General features: G+C 40.6%; 1 protein-coding gene across 1 annotated transcript in view; it reads left to right on the forward strand.

Annotated features, from left to right (window-relative positions):
* Positions 1 to 19543, forward strand: part of piezo1 (piezo-type mechanosensitive ion channel component 1) — a 217726-nt gene that overhangs the window by 162468 nt on the left and 35715 nt on the right. The window contains 9 exon segments of the mRNA XM_052028089.1: positions 1395 to 1595; positions 2293 to 2497; positions 4692 to 4796; positions 10517 to 10673; positions 11070 to 11313; positions 12448 to 12544; positions 13168 to 13333; positions 14641 to 14730; positions 16194 to 16279. Coding sequence (XP_051884049.1) covers positions 1395 to 1595; positions 2293 to 2497; positions 4692 to 4796; positions 10517 to 10673; positions 11070 to 11313; positions 12448 to 12544; positions 13168 to 13333; positions 14641 to 14730; positions 16194 to 16279 — 1351 coding nt within the window.

Below are 19543 nucleotides of genomic sequence, written 5' to 3' on the forward strand. Positions count from 1 at the left end.
ACCCATATTAAAAAAACTATTAGCATGTAAGGAGGGCATTTTAACTTTACACTATGGCATGACTACTGTCTATTACACACCCTGCAGGAAGTTCCTTGAATTAATTTGAGGATGCTGCTGGCAAAACTGTTTTTTCCCATCTCTTTCCTACTTGCTCTCAGAAGGTGTTGGTGAGTCTTCCAAAGTTGATGGAGCCTGCCTGCTGTAGGTAGTCTAACTGCTGTTAGAGTATCTGGCTCAGGATGGGTGTGAGCTGGAAGGAAATATCTTGTGATGGTCTTGTCAAATACCTGTAGCTATTGTTCTCCTTGATGGAGGGCAGTATGGGGTTTACTGTTGAAAAAGCCTCAACGAGTTGCTGCAATGGATCATGCAGTGAGAACTTACCACCGGCACAAGCCATAGATGATGGAAAGTGTTGATGCTCAGGAAGTGCCAATCAAAAGCAGAGATGGTGTCAATCATCTTGTTGCTGTGGCTGCACCCATTTAAACAATGGAGAGTATTTCATCACACTCCAATTTATGAAGAGGCTCAGGACAGCCAGGAGATAAGCCACTTCACAGAATACCTAGACACTGACCTACACTAGTGGATTTGCTTGTCTAACTCGAGTGCTGTTGAGCAGATGAGCCCAGCTTGAATGTTGGGGGTAGGAGGGGAAGGGGTGTGTTGAGACAGAGGTGGAAACATAAGAAAAGAAGAAGAAAGTTGGCAGGTGGTGCCGGGTGGAGAGGGGTTAAGAAAGGTGAACCAAGGGAGAAGAAACCCAGGTAGATACGTATGTGGGTGATGGGCAGATGGACCAGGTGGGAGGGGGGAGAAATGGAAAAAGTGAACAAAGGGAGAGAGAACCTGGGTGGATCTGTAGGAGTGGGAAAGCAACATGGTGGGAGTGGGTTATCCGAAATTGATTCGACTCCATTAGAGAAAAATGGCTGTAGGCTACCCAAGTGGGATACGAGGTGCTGTTCTTCTAGTTTGCGTTTGGCCTCACAGTGGCAGTGGAGAAAGCCTAGGACAGACAGGTTGGTGTGGGAATGGGCAGGAGAGTTGAAATGACACACAATGGAAGCTCCACAAAACAGTTCCTGAGCCTACGCTTGATCTCGCCAATGTATAGGAGGCCACATTGTGAGCATCAAATGAAATAGACCAGGTTGGAGGAGGTATATGTGAATCTCTGCCTGACATGGAAGGGCCATTTAGGCCCCTCGTGGTGATGAAGGAGGTGTAGGGACAAGTATTGCACCTCCTATGGGCGCAAGGGGAAGAGAAGTGTCAGAAATAGTCCAGGTGAATTTTTATCTCCAACATTTTGGTCATTTTGTTTTCAATGGCACACAGAACTCCTTGAAATAATTTGCTTGCATTTCATTTTCCACCTCATCCAGAACCATCTTCTTCTGCTAATGTTACTAATTTTTGAGATAACTGTATACCGGCACCAAGAGCATTTCCGCAAGTATAACCAGCTGCCCCAACCCACCACTGGTACCATCTTTCCAGAGATAACTCGGCAGCACCTGGATGAAAGTGTCATCAGTTGTGCCAAATATTTCAGCAATTTCTTCTTCTACAAGTTTGGTTTAGAGGTAGGTGAAATGCTACCAATCAAGTTCACGTGTAAATAGCACACTTTTAAATGATCACAAGCAGTTAAATAATCATGTGTTTCTTTGCTCTCTTAAATAAGCAGCTAAGATGCTTTAGTTAAAAAGAAATGGGCCGCTCAGATACAGTTAGGATACAGTCCTAATGCAGGCATGTGGGATTAGTACAGGTGGGCAAAAAAGGTTGGCATGGACATGGTGAGCCAAAGGGCCTTATTTCTTTGCCATATGATTCTATATGACTCTTTTAGAGAAATGGCCATGTTTTAACATTATTAATTTGTTTTCTTCATCCAAAAATTGACCTTGGCTGTCACTATTGTTGAACTGTATTCTCAACGCCATTATGTCACATCAGGCCATGGCGAAAGATCTCTTAGTCTGAAGGGAGGGTTCTGTTGTACCAGTGACAATATAATTAGTAGGTTTTGAGGGCTAATGGGCACAGCCAGAGCATATCAGACCCTTTTAGTTTGATCAAATTGTCATTTGTAATTTAGTAAGATCATGGATTTAAATTTTATATGTTGCCTCCTAGGTCAATATTACATATGTCTATGTATATAGTCTCAAAGACAAAAAGCTTTCTGTGCTCTTGCCCTAAATATCTTTTTATTTCAGAATCACAGTTTCTTGTACTTGCCTTTAATTGTTCTCTTATCTATGTTCTTTGTCACAGGTTTGCCTCTTAATGACAGTCAATGTGATTGGGCAGCGGATGAACTTTCTTGCAATAATTCATGCTAGCTGGTTGATTGCCATTGTGACCAGACGTAAAAGGCAGGCAATTGCCAGGCTTTGGCCCAAGTACTGCCTCTTCCAGTCCCTTTTCCTGTTGTACCAATACCTGTTGTGTCTGGGAATTCCTCCAGCTCTCTGTATAGGTATTGAGTTCTTCCCTATTTTACTTTGATTGCAGGTGGAATATGGGTGTTGCTGGCAAGGCCAGTTTGTTTGAACTATGCTGGTCCAGGTGATGAAGGTTCAGGTGATGAAGGTTCTCCCAATATGCTATTAGGAGGTTCCATGTTTTTGACCCAGGTTTTGATGATGAAGTCATGATAGTGTATGACTTGGAGGGAAAGGTGCAGGGAATGGTGCTCCATGGCTGCCCTTGGAGGTAGACATTATGGGTTTGGGAGGAGCTCTTGAAAGAGCCTTGGTGAGTTGCTGCTGTGTGTTATATGGTACACATAGGGGGCACGATGCTATAAAGGTGGAGGAAATGCCAGTCTAGTGGGCTGCTTTAATCTTGACAAAGATGCACTTTAAATGGTCGTGCAACATTCTGGTTGTTGTGTGATCTCTATAAGTAGATGCACTTGCACAACTAACCACTACTATTGCATACAGCTGTTTATGGAGCCAAAGATCAAGTCAAATCATCCATGCCTCTTTAGTTTAAGAATTTTTAAATTCCAGTAATACATGCAGAGAGGATGTAAATGGAGATCACACAGCTACAGCATGTTTGGTTGTAATTACAGACCATTGCAAAGCACAGAATGCACTTAGTATTTTACCAAGTCCAGATCCAGTTTGTATTAATTTGGTTTGGCTATGATTTTTTTAAACCCCTGCATTGATGACTAGGCAATAAATTTGGAGGTTTGTCTTTGTTCTAATACTCTTTGATATGACTCACAAAAATCAATTAAGATGTAATTAAATATACACCACAGTAGAATCTTGATTATCTGCCACATCAGAGCAGTCTCCAAGCTAATATGAAAATTGCCATATAACTGAGAGTCAGTGACTTTATAACTGATGATTATTCAGCTTGATTATGAAGCCAAGTTTGGAAGCACATACAGCTAAGGGACACAAACCTCTATTTAAAACGATATATGTTCTTGAATGATAATGCTGGCAGTCTGACCTCTGCTGAAGCTATTCTCATGACGAGTAAATTCCATGAGATACTGAACATCAGAATGGCAGCTACTGCTACTGAACCAAGAACCCAGAGCTTGTGAGAATCAATTCAAAAACTCTCTCTGACTGGGTGTTGGAGGACAGAGGGCAAAATCCTTCAAGGGGAAACCAGATACCAAGTCACCAAGCTTGTTTTGTGTTAGATTTGCTTTAAAGGAAGGAAAATCAGGCTTGTTCTATTACCGTGTGATGCTCCCCATCCAATTTCTCATTGGCGCGTCACCCATGTAATGTTCAATGCCAAGGTGCTGAACCTGAACCTATCAGTTGCAGTTTGACTCCTTTGTGTAAAACTGAGGCCCAAATCCCACTGCAGTTTTTGCAGGTAAACAGGATCTCTGGCACAGAGACTATGGGCAATTGAGCTTCCACAATGCCCTTCTTATAGTAATGAATTGTGCACAACTTTAAGGACTGTGATAGTGTTAACACCTCAAAAATTCTCCCTAGAAAATAGCATGGATTGGTGTACAGACAGAAAGTCTATTCTCAGCTCCTCAGTATTTTCATCAGGAAATGATTTAATATTGCAACAAAGAAAGAGATTGGTGTTCTTCCTTTCCAGTGACTTGTCACGCTTTTTTATCATGTTGGCTGCTGATGTAATCAGATGGGTTTTGGTTTGTGTCAGGCATGAAGACTGTGCTGTATTAACTTGCATTTCTAATTTGAATATTCCAGCCCATGTCTCCCTGCAAGACAAACACTGGATCTAGAACCCAGAGGAATAAAGCCCAGCAAGAAGTTAGTGCCACATAGGGATTTTGGGTAAAGATCCAAGCCCTGGGAGTGAGAGGAAAAGCTAGGCCAAGGAAGCCATTTTGGTTCAGAGGAGCACCTTGTTTCTCCCAGCCCACGGTGGTTTCACACCAAAGTAATTTATTGAATTCACCCTTGGCCTGACACTGAATATGAAGCAGCTGTGCTCCGAAATTGTAATTAACCATGCTGAGTGCTATTGAGGTGATTGGTAGGCTGCAAGCCTCTGCCCTTCCGCGATGTTCTTGGGCATCGTTGTGATGATGGTGAAGTGAGGGTGGTAGATATCAGTGATTTAGAAAACCTTTAGTTTTGCAAATGTCAGGCCAGAACATTAAATGATTTTAATGGAGTAAGGAAATTTTCTTCAATTTTCCACAGATTACCCATGGAGATGGCCATCCCCTATCACCATTCACTCCAGCTTAATTAAGTGGTTCTATCTGCCTGACTTTGTGGCTGCCCCTAGTTCCACACATCTTTTCTGTAAGTATGCATCAATGTTTGATTCTAGAAGGACCAGCCACAGGGAATAGCGTTTCCTCCTCAAGGCTAGAATCTTAATGAATGGTGTCGGTAAGGGAAGGGGTGCAGGGGTGGGGTACAGGGTCATAAGCTGAGATGGTCAAAAGTAGGGTGATAGGTGGGGTGGAGGTCTATCATTGGGTGCTCAGTGAACAAGATGTTCTTGTGGGGAGTTGATCAGTAATTGGGTTTAGTCAGGGAGACAAAGGGGGAATGGCTGATTGTGTAGGTGGCCATGGAGATGACAGGACAGTCAAGAGGTTGGACAAAGAGACCATTGGGTTGAGTGGAGAGAGATAATTGAGGTGCCCGATGACATTGACACCAGTCAGTATGAAAGAATATTTAAGGAGGCCTGTGATAAAGGAGGTGGATTCCTCAGGTAAGGGTGGGCCTCCACTAAATAATGCTCAAGAAGGCTTCAGCCCAGCAATTGATTCAGTTTTTGAAACCTTTGCTGTTTTCAAGCCTTGTTTGAACAAAAAAAATTGAACATGCCATGTAGCAAGAATTCCACTCCACTCAGCATGTCCAGTGGCCTGGATGTCATGCATTGAGCACATGGAACAAAAATCTGTAAGTGCATTGAATATTTTTCTGATGAATTTCCATCACATAGCACACAAGAGTAATGCAATTACATTTCCAAGCCTCTAGTAAATAGCAGTGACTTCATTTGAATCAATTACCACAGAAGGAGACCATTCAGCCAACATTATTTGTGCCAACTCTTGGAAAGAAATATCCCATCAGTAACACACCCTGGTCTTTGTGCACTGCCTGGACACATTTCCTTTCTGGATATAAATCAGGGCTTGGCATCATTAGATTTTTATCAGTAAACATTCATAAATCTGTCGGGTGACTCTTGCGTTTAAAATAAGTAGTTTCTCCAAAATGTTTATTTTGCCAGAATCTGTGTCCTCTGAGTACCAGTCCTTCTGTTCCTGGAAATCATTTCTCTTAAAATCCCCTCTCCTGGGTGCACAGTTCATGGGTGACGCAGGCTGCTTATAGAAACAGTTTTAGCTCTTAAGTGCAAAAGGCAAAGTGTAAAGAACAAGAGCAACCTATAAAAAATCAGCTGATGGGCTGTGGGAATTTTTTGGTATTAATTCATTGTGCATATGTAAGACATTTCGTGCTTCTCTTGAGTCTAAACCTTACGTGTTTGGGGAGTTCAGTATTGCCTTCAGTCTTGTAAAATATTTTTAAATCTGACAGAATCCAGCCTCCCTTATTAAAAGCAACTTAGGCAGTTCAATGAACTGAAATGCTTAAGAGAGTATATAAATAGTTTATCATTTGCAGTATAAATTCAGAGTTAAGCGGTTTAAGGAACTTAATGACTAACATTGGATTTGCCAGCAAGATACTTTAGCTTCTAACTTTTCCTAATTCTGCTGAAAGATCAGGGACTTGAAATGTTAACTAATTTCTCTCTCGACCTGTGCAGTCTGACATGCTGTTACTGGCATTTTGTCTTTTCATTTCTCTTTAGCTCTCCCTTTTTCCTACTTTCTATCAAACATCCCAGTTCTGCAGTGATAGCTGATTGATTTTCAACCATCTGCCCATTCGGTTTGTGAATCAGGAAGTATTAGGAGCCAACCTTCTAAATGTTTCTCTCCCTTCTCATTGAAGTGTGAGATTGTTTATATTCCCAAAGTAATCCAGCTCCTTAAACCATTTAGCTGCCTCTAATAGGGGCTGTCTGGGATCTGTCAGATGCAGGAATGCTGTGCTGATGAGGTACTTGCAGAACTTGTGCTGCACAGGTTCATTATGTAAACCTGTCAGAGGTTAAACAGAGCTTCAGTTCTGAAAGGTGAAAATGAGGTAATTTCTTACATTTAACAATTTTTTTTTCCTTTTTTTAAATTAAATGTCAATCCAACAATGTGCCTGAAGTGAGCTAGAGATTTGAAAGTTATGAGAAATGAACTTGCATTGCAAGACAGACTCGTGTTTGATGTTTGTGAGGTGACTCGTGTTTCAGCCCCTCAGGTCCATCCCATCTCCCGACAGAACAGTCACATCATTCCCACTCGCCCCTATTCTCCCTCTCTCTGGCCAACGTCTCCACTCTGATTCACTTGCCACCTACCTACACTTGGGGTAATTTTCAGTATGCAATTAACCTACCAGCATATCTTTTAGATGTGGAAGGAAACCAGAGAACCCAGCAGCAACCAACATGAGCACAAGAGAACAGACAAACTCCACGCAGACAACACACGAGGCCAGGACTGAACCTGGGTTTCTGGAGGTGTGAGGCAGCCACACTAACTGCTGTGTTATTGTGCTGTCCAATTCTGTGTGGACTAAGACATTCAGCCTCTTGTCTTTGCCTTTTCAATGCACTTAGGCACTGTTGAAAACTACAACGAGAGTGCCTATGTGCATTATAATTACTACAAATAGTTTCATTGATGTTAACGTGCAGTTAACATATGTTCTTAAAATGGAAAATATTTTCTTTTTTTCAGTCCATTACAATTTGTGCTCATAGCAACAATCCATCTTGCCTGCTGGCTGTATTTCATTTATTGGAAGAATTGCTACTCCATTCCTGTTCTGAACAACCCTTATCACAAACTTTGCATCACTACCTCAGCTTGTATGCCTTCTGTACTAATCGTATTTATTACCCGAGATGTTATTGCCTTTTATTCTGCAGTTAACCCACTTAGCAAAACAGGCAACATCAGCGAAGAGAGGAACAGAGTTAACATTTCAGGTTGATAACCTTCCAGCAGAGTTCAACAGCCTGGGTCCTGTTTCCATAGATGCTGTCTGATCTGCTGAAGACTTCCAGCATTTCCTCTTTTCGTTGGATTTCCTGCATTCACAGTATTTTGCTGTAGATTTTTCATATAAATGCTTCACTTTTTATACATTGTCTGAATTACAAATGGAATGATGGAATCAGATAATTGTACAGCACTGGCCACCTGGCCCCTGGAGCCTATGCTGGCTCTTTTGGGAGCAACCTAATAAGTCCCATTCCCCTCCTCTTAACCCGAAGACCTGAATTTTTATCTCCTTCTGCAGTTTATCCCTTCTGGCTAATGAACCTACAGCCATTGGAAATTTGTTATTCACAGTAAGCCCTTCATAATTTTCAACACCTCTGCCAAATCTGATCTCAGTCTTCCCTTCTCTAAAAACTCCAAATTCTCATGCCTGTCCACATAATTGTCATCTTTCACCCTGGAACTCTTCCAGTAACTCTCTTCTGTAGCCCGTCCAAAGGCTTAGGGTTGTTTCTGGTCTCTGGTGCTCAGATTTGGAAGGGATATTTCAGCTGGGTCTGAGCCAGTATTTTATGTGCATTTGACATAACTTCCTGGCTTTAGTGCCATCTGGGTTGGATTTTAAATTCCTGACCCGTTGTGAGGTGGGGGGAGGGTGATCTGAAAGCACGTGGGAACTGTAAAGTCCAGCCACCGCATTGCCGTATAATTTAGAAGTTTCCCAAACTCTCTGCTGGAGTGGTCTCAATGACATCCCACACACACATTGCGTTTTATCTTCACTGTTTAAAAGAAGCACCAGATATGCAGTTTGATGGATTCTGGGGTTTGGAGCAAAATATAAGGCAATGTGGACTTGCCGGCCTCAACAGTGACTGTGTGACATGCTAACCTTGGCCAGCTATCACCCTGTACCAGTGGGGAAGAGCAGGTGGCCTAGGTGAAGGATGATGACGAAGGAGCATGTGGGGACTGAGCATTACACACTTCACATTACCTGTTGACCCTGTGTTACCCTCTGACTCTATGTACCTTAAATGGGGCTTCATGCGCTGATGTCTGAGTCTGTCCCTTCAGAGGTAAATGGAGCAGGCTTTCCTGAGGTACCCTTGGACTCCAAATCCAAGTCAGTCAAAAGCATCACAATGGCCAGAGCAGGGAACTGAGCATCCTGCCTCAGCTATTGCTGAACTCACAGCATTGCACCACATGGACACGCTGGGCCATCACAGAGAAAAGATTCCTCGTAGCACAAGGGTATCCATGGGAGTTGTCTACCACGACATGACTATTGGTTCTTTGTATCGTTTCCCTTTCCATGTTTGGCAAGTGGTCCTTTCACTTAGGAAAAAATGGAAAGACGTAAATTGACTCCAAGCTGGGAAATGAATACTAGATTGTTAGAAAGATTGCTTTGTGTTGGGGCAAGGAAGAGGTTGAGGAGGAAAGAGGTTGAGGAGGAAAGAAGGTGAGTAGACTCACCCACCTTTCTGCTGTGACTCAGTCTCAAAATGCCACCTGGTAAGGACACCACACACATGGCATGAGCTGGACCAGCTGCCACGTTGGTGAGGCATTGGTACTTATACAGCGAACACTCACCAGTGGCACGCAGAGCAGGCTGAGTTGATGCCAATGCCATCACTTTGGAGATCGATAATCCAGACAATGCTTTCTCAAACTTGCACAGCTGCTTGCAGCTTCAGCAGCCTGAAGGACCTTGGGCAGCTCTCCTTAAAGGGGCTGTCAGCGACTTTCCACTGAGTCACTGACTGGTTTCTCTTACCTATCAGTCATTCTGCCCACTTTCGGTGCTTTCTGGAACTGCTTTAAGATGCTAATCATCTGCAATGTTAAGGACTTTTTTTGGCTGATTGTCTGGATTCTGCACCAATCAGTCACTGCCAGGCTTTAATCAGCTAGTGGTATGTGGCATCCCTCTGGGAATATGGCATAGCTGTGATCGTGCACAGGCAGGGTAAGTTCTGCTTGAATTCAGGAGAGAGAGGAGGATACCCAGTGGATCTCTCTCTGCCTCACCCACCCCACCTCCCACCCCTTCCACCTTCCCCAGGATGTTCTCTATCCTGGATTTCAGTGAGGAGCATGTGGGTGGCTTCAGCACATCAATGAAGACGTTGTCACTGAAATCTGACTGTGCTTTAAAAGTTACAGGTCAACCCCAGACAGGGCAGCTGAGCTTATCTGAAGCCAGCCACTGACAATGTGGACCTGCTGCTAAGCTTGCAACCACTCAGCAACATAATCTAACAGTGCTGACTGAGCGTGTCATTGGCAGACAGCAAAAATTTAGCATGCTGCCTGCATCATAGGTTAAGTCCACCTTGGAAGCTAGCAAATTTAGTCCACGTGGTGTTTAATTACATCTCTCAATAAAATGCCAAAGCATTTTATCTATTGCTCTGAAGTAAAGTGAACATTGAAGTGGAGAAGCAGTCATGAAATAAAGGATCAATTAATCCTTGCTGTTGTTGACTGAAGGGAGATCATTGCCTGGGACATAGAAGAATTTCTCTGCTGTACTTTGAAATTGTGCTGTGGGATCGTCTTAACTGTTTCATTTAAAATATTGACCCCTTGGTAGCGTAACTACCCCTTAGCAGTACAACTTGTTAATCGGCCTAGATGTGCTCAGGTTCTTTAGTGGGTCTTGAAGTCATGAATTTCTGTTTGGGAGTGAGCATTTATTGACAGGTATCTGTCAATTCGACATTGCAAGCCAGAACAAATCAGCACCAAATAGCTGCAGTTTTTAAAGTGCTGCAAAGTGTGACAGGACAGTAGATACAAGATATCTAAGTAGAAAATAGTTTTCTGTTATTTAAGTTTCACATATAATTATCAAGCGGAACTAATTTCTGTTTAGTAGACAATTCTCAGTTTATTGGTTCTTTTTAACTGCAGATGACTTTCTGTTACTGATGTGCGTATCCCTTCAGTGGCAAGTATTTATTGATGAAAAGAAGGAAGAGGTTCATACCATAGCTGGTGAAAATACAGATAACCCTGATCCCATGGCTGGCCAGGACCTGAATCCAGTGCCAAACTTTATTTACTGTCGGTAAGTTTGACAGATGCTTCTCTGCACATCAATGTGAATTCTGATTTTCTGATTTGATGATAAAATTTCATGCATGTTAGAAACCTGCCTTGAACTTTTTTCTAGTGATGAAGTAATGCACTTAAAGTAGAATAGTTTCAGACCTTTTATCTGTAGCTCAGCCTGATGAATTTAGCTGAATATTTGCTCCTAGAGGAGTTGCAATTCAATCACTGGGAAAAGATCTATGGAACAAAATTACTATGGTTCGCAGAAAAAATTTCAACATATTTTGCCTACAGACTGATTAAAATTGTACTGTAATTATTTTCTTTAATGGTTGCAGTTAGTGCCTTGGGCAGTATGGTCAGTGGAATGTGGAAAACTAGTTCATGTGCAGTTCTTTCTGCCCTATAGATGTTACCTGGACATGATAAAAACTGTGGTCTTCCGGTACCTCTTCTGGCTTGTGTCGGCAGTCATCTTTGCAGCTGGTTCCACTCGGATAAGTGTATTTGGCCTTGGCTATCTGCTTGCCTCCTTTTATTTGCTTCTCCTCGGCAGAAGACTTTTACTAAAGCCAGCAGCAAGTCGTTTAAACTTTTGGGATTGCTTAATTATGTACAACATTACTGTCATGATTGCAAAAAATATGCTCTCGGTGAGTCTTTTCATTATCAAAACTTCGGGAAAATGTAGAAAACAAAGTTCTGAAATAATAAAGAGCAGTGCATGGATTGTGATGTTAACAGCTTTTCCTAAAATTACTGGAAGGTTTCACAATTAAGATTTACCAGTGCAGACAATTTGGGCAGAAGCTCTGACTGCTTAAGTAATTAATTTTGAAATGTGAAGCAAAGTGTAACACCCAAGCAATGTTTTGTTTATTTTGTTTTTTCTGCCTCCAAGCCTTTTATAAATGAGAACATTTGTGAATGAACTTTAGCAAGGAGTGCAGGTGCAGACTCATGTAGCATTTAAGTGCTACTTGCAGCATTAATGTAAGTTTCTCTGACTGAATAAATCACATACTTATGGATCATAATGTTACATCACAGAAGAGAGACTAAAATAAATTTAATTAAATCTGATGCTAGAACCAAGGATGTTAAATAAAAAATAAAATCTGTTGCATGTGTAGCATATTTTAATTGGTGGGAACTGAACATTATAAATTTCAATTGAATCAAATTTCAGAAGCAGATTTCAATGTGCGTAATTTGTCACGTGTCTAGTGCATGAGATAAATTCCTACCCTAACTTTAATACCTTGCTGCTGACATACTCAAGATTTTATTATAAATTTCCAAAATCTTGGCATTTTCCCTCTTATTATTTAACATTGTTTTTAAATAGGTAGATCTGATCTTTTAAATACTTGCCCAGAAAATGAAGATAAAAATTGTATCCAGATTGTCCAGTTTTTATTTCTTGGAGGAAAGATTCATGGATTTTAATGCACAAATCGCTAATCATCAGCTGGCAGCTTCCTCCACTTCATGGAGTTTTCCTTGTTAGATAGGCTTTCGAGCTCTATGTGCCCTTGTTTAAACTAAAGCCAAAGCTATTTTTAAACATAGTGTGATTTTATTCATCAAAGAACTTTCTTCAGACTTTTTAAACAGTGAATTATGAATTGCGCTAGTCAAAATCATTTGAATAATTCAACCCACAGTCCTTCTTTCACTCTTTGCCTTCTAAAAATTTTGTAATTAATGTAACCATATCTATATTTATTGCATCAAACTGAGATTGTTTAAAAAATTAAGATAGTAATGTGTGATGATTTCTACAGCTCCTGGCCTGCGTCTTCTTGAAGCAACTCCAAAATGACTTCTGTTGGATGATTCAGTTATTAAGTTTGCACTGCACTATCAAAGGCTACTATAATGGTAAGAGCTTGTTCCTTTTGTGCACCATACTTTCAATTTGTTTGAGGATTAACAATGCAAATGGGTAGATGGTGCTTGGGCAGTGATGCAGAATTTATGGCTGCGAACTGGCAGTCAGTTCTATGCTTTGTCCAACTTTCATTTCAATGGAAAAGGAAATTAAGCAAGCAGGCTACGGATTCATCATTGCTCATTTTGTGTTACCATTCATAAGAAAGTTATTCCTGTGGAGTCCAGAGTGTACTTTTATCTCTTTTGGATTTTCTTAAATTGTGGTGTAAAAAATGTTCAGTTTTGTGAATTGCATGCTGTTGTTTAAAGGCAGTGTTTTCAGTCCATTTGACATGCTTGGCCCCAGCAAGACTAAAAGCGAGCAGTGGCCTTTAAGAAGTCTTATAAGCAGAGTACAAAGCTACTGTGATTATAGTCAGGCTGAAACACATACTCCAAGCTGTTGTCCTTCTGAAAATTGCTGTACCTTTAGTTAATGATTAAATGTTAGCTCTCATGATATGGTATTGAAAATATTGTTCAACTATATTTTCCATTATTTACAAAATATTCCATTGTTTCAAGTAGCTTTTGATGCCAACTTCATTGTATCTCTATCAATACTTTTTCAGAAAATGATTTAAAGGATTCAGAATGTATTTTGCCTGTGGGTGAAGCTGGCATTATCTGGGACAGCATCTGCTTCTTTTTCCTTTTGCTTCAGCGCAGAATCTTCCTCAGCTACTATTTCATTCATGTGACAGCAGACATGAGAGCCTCCAAGCTACAAGCATCCAGGTACAGTAACGTCAGTCACTGTGCTCCAAAATAGTAATTTATTGTTCAAAGCACCTTTACAAGTTTCCAGATAAGGGCCTAGATATTCTTCTGAACCTAGTGGATGCTCTGTATGGTCAAAACACGTCGCATCAAGCACTGTTTCAGTTGTGGGCTAGTCACTGCAAACATTATACTGAATAAGTGTTGCACTACTTTGCAGGTCAGCCTTAATAGCAAGAGATTTGAGTACAGGAGGGAGGATGTTATGCAACAATTATACAGGACCTTGGAGTATTGTGTGCAGTTTTGGTCTCCTTACCTAAGAAAGGATATATTTGCCATAGAGGGAGTGCAGTAAAGTGATTCCTAGAATGCTGAGACTGCCATGTGAATAGAGGTTAAGTCAATCCAGCTTAAAAGAATGAGGAGGGATTTAATTGAAACTTAGAAGATTCTGACATTCTTAACAGATGGAAAGTGAGTAGGATGCTTGCATTGGCTGAGTTTCTCTCGAATCAGGGATAACAGCTGCAGGTTACAAATCAGGAGATTTAGGACTGAGGTGAGGAGAAATGTCTTCACTCAGAGGGTGGTGAACCAGTGAAACTTGCCACCACAGAGAGCTGCAGGGGCCACATCATTGAATATTTTTAAGAAGGAGATATGGAGGAGAGCAGGAAATGCAGAAACAGGGTTCCACTGATATGGGGAGGGTGGATCGAAGTTCACTACCACTGGAACTCCACTGTCCAGCCATAATGTCATACATCACACATGAGAAACTGTTATCTGAATAACATTCTGGGAGTTGCTGATGCTAGCAAGGGCCAAAACCTTCCAGAGAAAGAGAGAAACTTAAGGGAGTGGAGAGCCCAATGTGACAAAAGGTGTCCATCTTAATTCCTCAACTAAACTCCAAAAGATGAATCTAGAATGGCTGATGGTGAGATGACTACAGATTAGTACTACTTGATATAAAGAATCACTTGGTTTAGGATGTGCGATATCTTTTGCAGTTTTGATTCAATTGACAGTCAATTACTTTCCTATTGGAGACAATGACTCTCAACCCATGGGCTGCATGAAGCCCAGTCAGCACACTGCTGTGGCCTATGGGACATCTTCCAAAATGTTCTTTAAATGGATGCATGACAAGAACTTGTGTGGATATTACAGAGAGAGCTGTAAGTGTACCCCACCACAGCAAGTAGGTGGAGAACAATTTGGCTGTATCTTTAAGCCATAACTTTTAGAAGCTTGACTTTGTCCAACAACAATATTAAAAAGTTGACTGAATTGTGAGAATGTGCTTTTTTAACTCATAGGGGCTTCCAACTATTCAATGCCAGCATCATCAAGGACATGAATTTCCTGCATGAAACCGAGATGAAGTCCAAAGCACAAATAAAAAGACAGTAAGTCCTTTGAATGGGTGGAACTCGTTGTCTGATTGTCATCTGTCTGATCACTGCGCACGTTTTAAGAATGGGAAGCTTAAAACAGAATCTAGTAATGCCATTTTAGTAATTACAGCCATGCATTCCACAACTGAAGGATTTTATTTTAGCCAGCTGAATTTCTGACATGGTTAAATCCAGAATTTTCTAAACCCAAGTTGCTGAAAAATCTACACCTGTTGGTTTCTGTCTGTCCAATGGAAACTGAATGTTTCAGCCATAGGGCAAGACTACTTATCCAGAATCAGACTGTGACAGAGCCAAAATATAGGGATTGCCTGGTACTCAGAAGGATATTGCATGTGTTTGCCTCAGGGAATGCCCAGACAGGTTAATGTGGAAGGTTGTTGGGAATCTTTCAATCAGTAAGCTCAATAGGTTTTGCCCCTGAGCTCTATAAAGCCAAATGGACAGAATCCCAACCTTCAATGTTCAGATTTACCTCACCTGAATTTCATTAGTGACACAATCTGCATCAGCTGTCATTAACAACAGATGAAAATATTGTACAATTGCTCATCTTGTGAGCCAAGCTGTCAAGTCTACACCAAATGGTTGACCTCAAAATGTGAATTAATGTGCAGCAGTGAGCTCTCCCAAGGTGGGTAATAGGTAAGATAAGCTGAACCATAAAATGCTTCCGTTCTATTAACTGGAGATGTAGAAATTCAGCTTTTTGCCTCTGCCAAACAATGCACACTTGACAACGATGGTATATGGAATGTCTGCTCAATGAGACTTTTCTGCAATGAGAGCCACTTGAGGCCTTACTGAATGTGAGAACGTGGTGTGTGAAGTTCCTCCTACTCCTTGATGTCTCATAGAAGTACAACCTAAGCTGCCCACTTCTTTTGAGAATTAAACCCAGTCTACTTTCTCATGAGCCTCAAGGGTACCTAATAAGAATGTACAACAACCCAAGTTACCCTCCATGGAAAACTGAGTTGCTTTTCACTGTTTCCCATTAATACTGCAGGAACAATTGACCAGAAGGTGGCCTGTGGTTGGGACGTTGCTGGTGAAATATCTGCACAATCTAATAGGGCAAAATTACATTGTTGCCCAGCACAAGAGGGTTAAGGGCCTATAGTCACAAGGCTGAACTTAATGCTGATTAGAATTTTCTTTTTAAGGTACAGCAGCAGTACCAATAAAGGAAACACCTTAGTTTTAAATTGGCAAGTTAAAATTTCCCAACTCAGCTATTAAAGGCACAGGCCTTTGCTGCGCTACAAAATTTGGAGGTGCAGTAAGAGGATTCATTCTTCTTGGATAAAGTAATATGGAAATCACACATCCTCATTTTTGCCTTGAGCAGAATTTGGATGATAATAATGTCTTGAAGCTTTAGTACTTATAAGCCTGGTAATAATTGTGATTGCTTTTCACCTGACCATTTTCTGTAAACTTTTGTCTGGTAGGATGGAGAGAATCCGAGCAAAACAGGAAAAATACAGAGGTGAAAGAGATTCCAATGACCCCAGTGAAAAAGATGAAGGAGATAAAGGTACAATTTAAGGTGCAGAAATATTGGATGAAATAAATGTGTACCAATCTTTGAGTCATTAAATAGAATGAAGCAGAATGGTTAACACCCTCATACATAATAACACTTTGTAGATAAAGATACAAGTACTTTTTATCCTATTCTGACATGGCTGGGTGGAAGAGGTGTGGTGTGCACAGTTATGCTGTGTAATGAACTACTGATATCAGTCCTTTCAGCATGCATTGTAGATAGCTTCAGTAGATTAGTCCAGTCCTCTGTCATGAAGAATCTCTTTGCAACTATGCTGTAGTGATTAAACTAGCTAGATTACAATATGAATGATTCCAATAATGGCAGCCAATACCTGATGCTTCTTTGGTACAAATAGCATGAAGTTTATGATGCATTTGGTTATGCCCTGTGGCCTTGCATGTGCTCCATGCACATTGGACTCTCAAAGGTTTGCAGTTTGTGCTGAAAACATTTAGTGATCGATATTAGCCCATGTTTAGTACTGTGTTGAGGCAATGAATAATGCAATATTTACACTTTTACTGGATAGATGCATCCTTCTGACGCAAAACAGCTGATTAATTGAATACTTTGATAAAATCAGCTGACATCCTTATTTATCCTCTTGAAGTGTTTACCAAAGGATTGAAATGCACAAATGTTATTTCACCATTGTGAATATTAGCATGTGGTGGATCTACTGATTGTGTTGGACATCAGAAGGAATTCTTTTCAGTTGCTTTCATGTTCAGTCACTGAATATATTTGAGACAGAGGTCAATAGATTTTTAAATATTAAAGGAATCAAGGAAGAGGAGTTGGTGCAGAAAAATGACACTGAGTTAAAAGACCAGCCATGATCTTATTGAATGGTGGAGCAGGCTACTCCTGCTGCTGTTTCTATCTGGACTCAAGTTAGACATCACATTTGTCCCTTGCACTGGCCCCACTGCCATTCTTATCTTTTGCAGCCATGAAGTGCAGCAGTCCTGAGCCAGGACTACACAGCAATTGGTTGAAACTAAAATCCTGTCTATGGACTGCCCCAATGGTCTTCTGGCAACCCGTGATGTTAATGGCTTTTCCCATTCTCTGTAAACATCTTTGATGATCAGAGACCCTTTCAAACAGAGAAAAAACATTTAAAAAATATATTATTTAATTTGTTTTAATTAATATACAAGTCTGCTTGGATTCATTAAGTAATCTAAAACATTATTTAAAAACACTTTCACTTAGCTTTTCAATGAAGTTTGCTGACCCCATTCGTGAAGCTGAAGGGGCTGATACAAAATGCACCTGGTCCCACAACTCAGGACATTCTGGAATGCCTTTGGACTCAGTGATAAGCCTAGGGGTGGATTGAGATGTCAGATGCACCATTGTCTGACCGCCAGTGCATTCTGTACCCCTATGCCACAGTGTGTAGGCATGGAAGTCCAGAGAAATACATGCTCTGTTGGTGTTCCTCATAGGAACTGCCAGCTCATTGTTAGCGAGTTCTGCTCTATTGGCTAACAGCCTGATTGAAGAAAGTAAATTCTAGGATGAAAAGAAATGTGAATTATGTATCCAAATGAAATTATTCAGTGTCTATTTCTCCCTCAGCACTTTTCAGAAGTTGAATCCATTACTATCTAGCAGTTCAATTGGTCCATGATCAGAACAGACCTTTCTAGTAATGAGCTAAGAACATTCCAAAATTAGCTTTATCCTCATGCAAGGTGGAAACTTTTCATGTGGTACAGTGATTGTTCTGTATATTTACTCTGCCGTTATCTAATTCTCTTTGGTGTACATCGTTAATGCTAACTCTTTTTAATATTGATAAAAATGAGAAAATCTTCCAAGGCTTATATTTTTTAAAAAGACTATTTGCAAGATTTTGACTCGGAGGTCTGAAACATGGCTTTTAAGGATGTCGTTTTGGTTTACTTCTGCCTTAGCAGCCATTTTCCATTTATCAATCTCTGAGGCACCTTGTTTGTTTCAAGAACAAAGTATGATGTAATAACCAGGTGCAATTCAGCAGTTAGTTTAACAAGTTTCAAATTATGCCATGAGGTTGAATAAAAAACTAAAGTAAATGCCTATATTTTGTTAAAGGAACCTGCAAGATATTTCAAATTATAATGAAAGATTTATCAGAAGAATGTTCTGCAACTTCATTTTCCAAATTATTCTTCTTCCAAAATAATCTAAGATCCACGCCATGTTTCATCACCTTCTGGGCATGTTAACAGCTAATATTCTGCTTTTGGTTTGTTGATGGATCTGACATTTTCACCTCTCTTTTCTTTTACAGTATTATTTTGTTGTAGTGTTCATTTTCCATGTTTTCATTCACATCCACTAGTACGGTGCTGCCTTGTTTGTACCTTTGTGTAATTGACATGCTTGAATTGTGCCTTTTAATTTGAGGTAATGCAATTAAAATATTAATTGCTGAGAACAGTATAATGGTTGTTGAGGAGGGTACTCTTAAACTCAGAGGACACGAATTCAGAATGAAAGTTCAAAATCTTACTGTATAAAAAATAAGAATGCATTACAAGTGTCCATCTAGGAAGAGGCTCATGTGTCACTTTAAAAGGAATTGGATAAGCACTTTATCCATGTTCTGCTTCAATTTCATATTCTTTATTGCAAAGAGGGCTTTTAACCAGAAGGGCAGTTTAATTTTGAGTTTACTCATTTAAGCAGAGGTCTTGACTAGCCATTAATAATATTGAATACTGAAAGGCCTGGATAGAGTGGACACGAAGAAGATGTTTCCATTAGTAGGAGAATCTAGGATCCAAGAGCACAGCCTCAGAATAAAGGGATGTCCCTTTAGAACTAAGGTGAGAAGGAATTTCCTCAGCCAGAGGGTGGTGAATCTGTGGAATTCATTGGAGGGCTGTGGAGGCCAAGTCATTGGGTGTATTTAAGGCAGAGGTTGATAGGTTCTTGATTAGTAAGGGGGTTCATGGTTATGGGGAGAAAGGGGTTGAGAAGAAAAAATCAGCCATGATTGAATGACAGGGCAGACTTAATGGGTCAAATGTTCTAATTCTGCTCCTATATCTTATTACACTCTTGTGCAATGACTTCTGGGTGGAGAATCCTCGGCATTGTCTCTGAGATGCCATGTATGTGCATGTACACTTGGAATGCTGTGTGTAGTTCTGGTCTCCATATTGAAGCAACTTTGACTTAAAAATGAGGATTTTACCAGAGCAGAAACCATGCAACAATCTGGAATGATTGATGCTGCTGGGGTGCACAGGA

Source organism: Pristis pectinata, chromosome 13, assembly GCF_009764475.1.
Source record: "Pristis pectinata isolate sPriPec2 chromosome 13, sPriPec2.1.pri, whole genome shotgun sequence".
NCBI classification, from domain to species: domain Eukaryota; kingdom Metazoa; phylum Chordata; class Chondrichthyes; order Rhinopristiformes; family Pristidae; genus Pristis; species Pristis pectinata.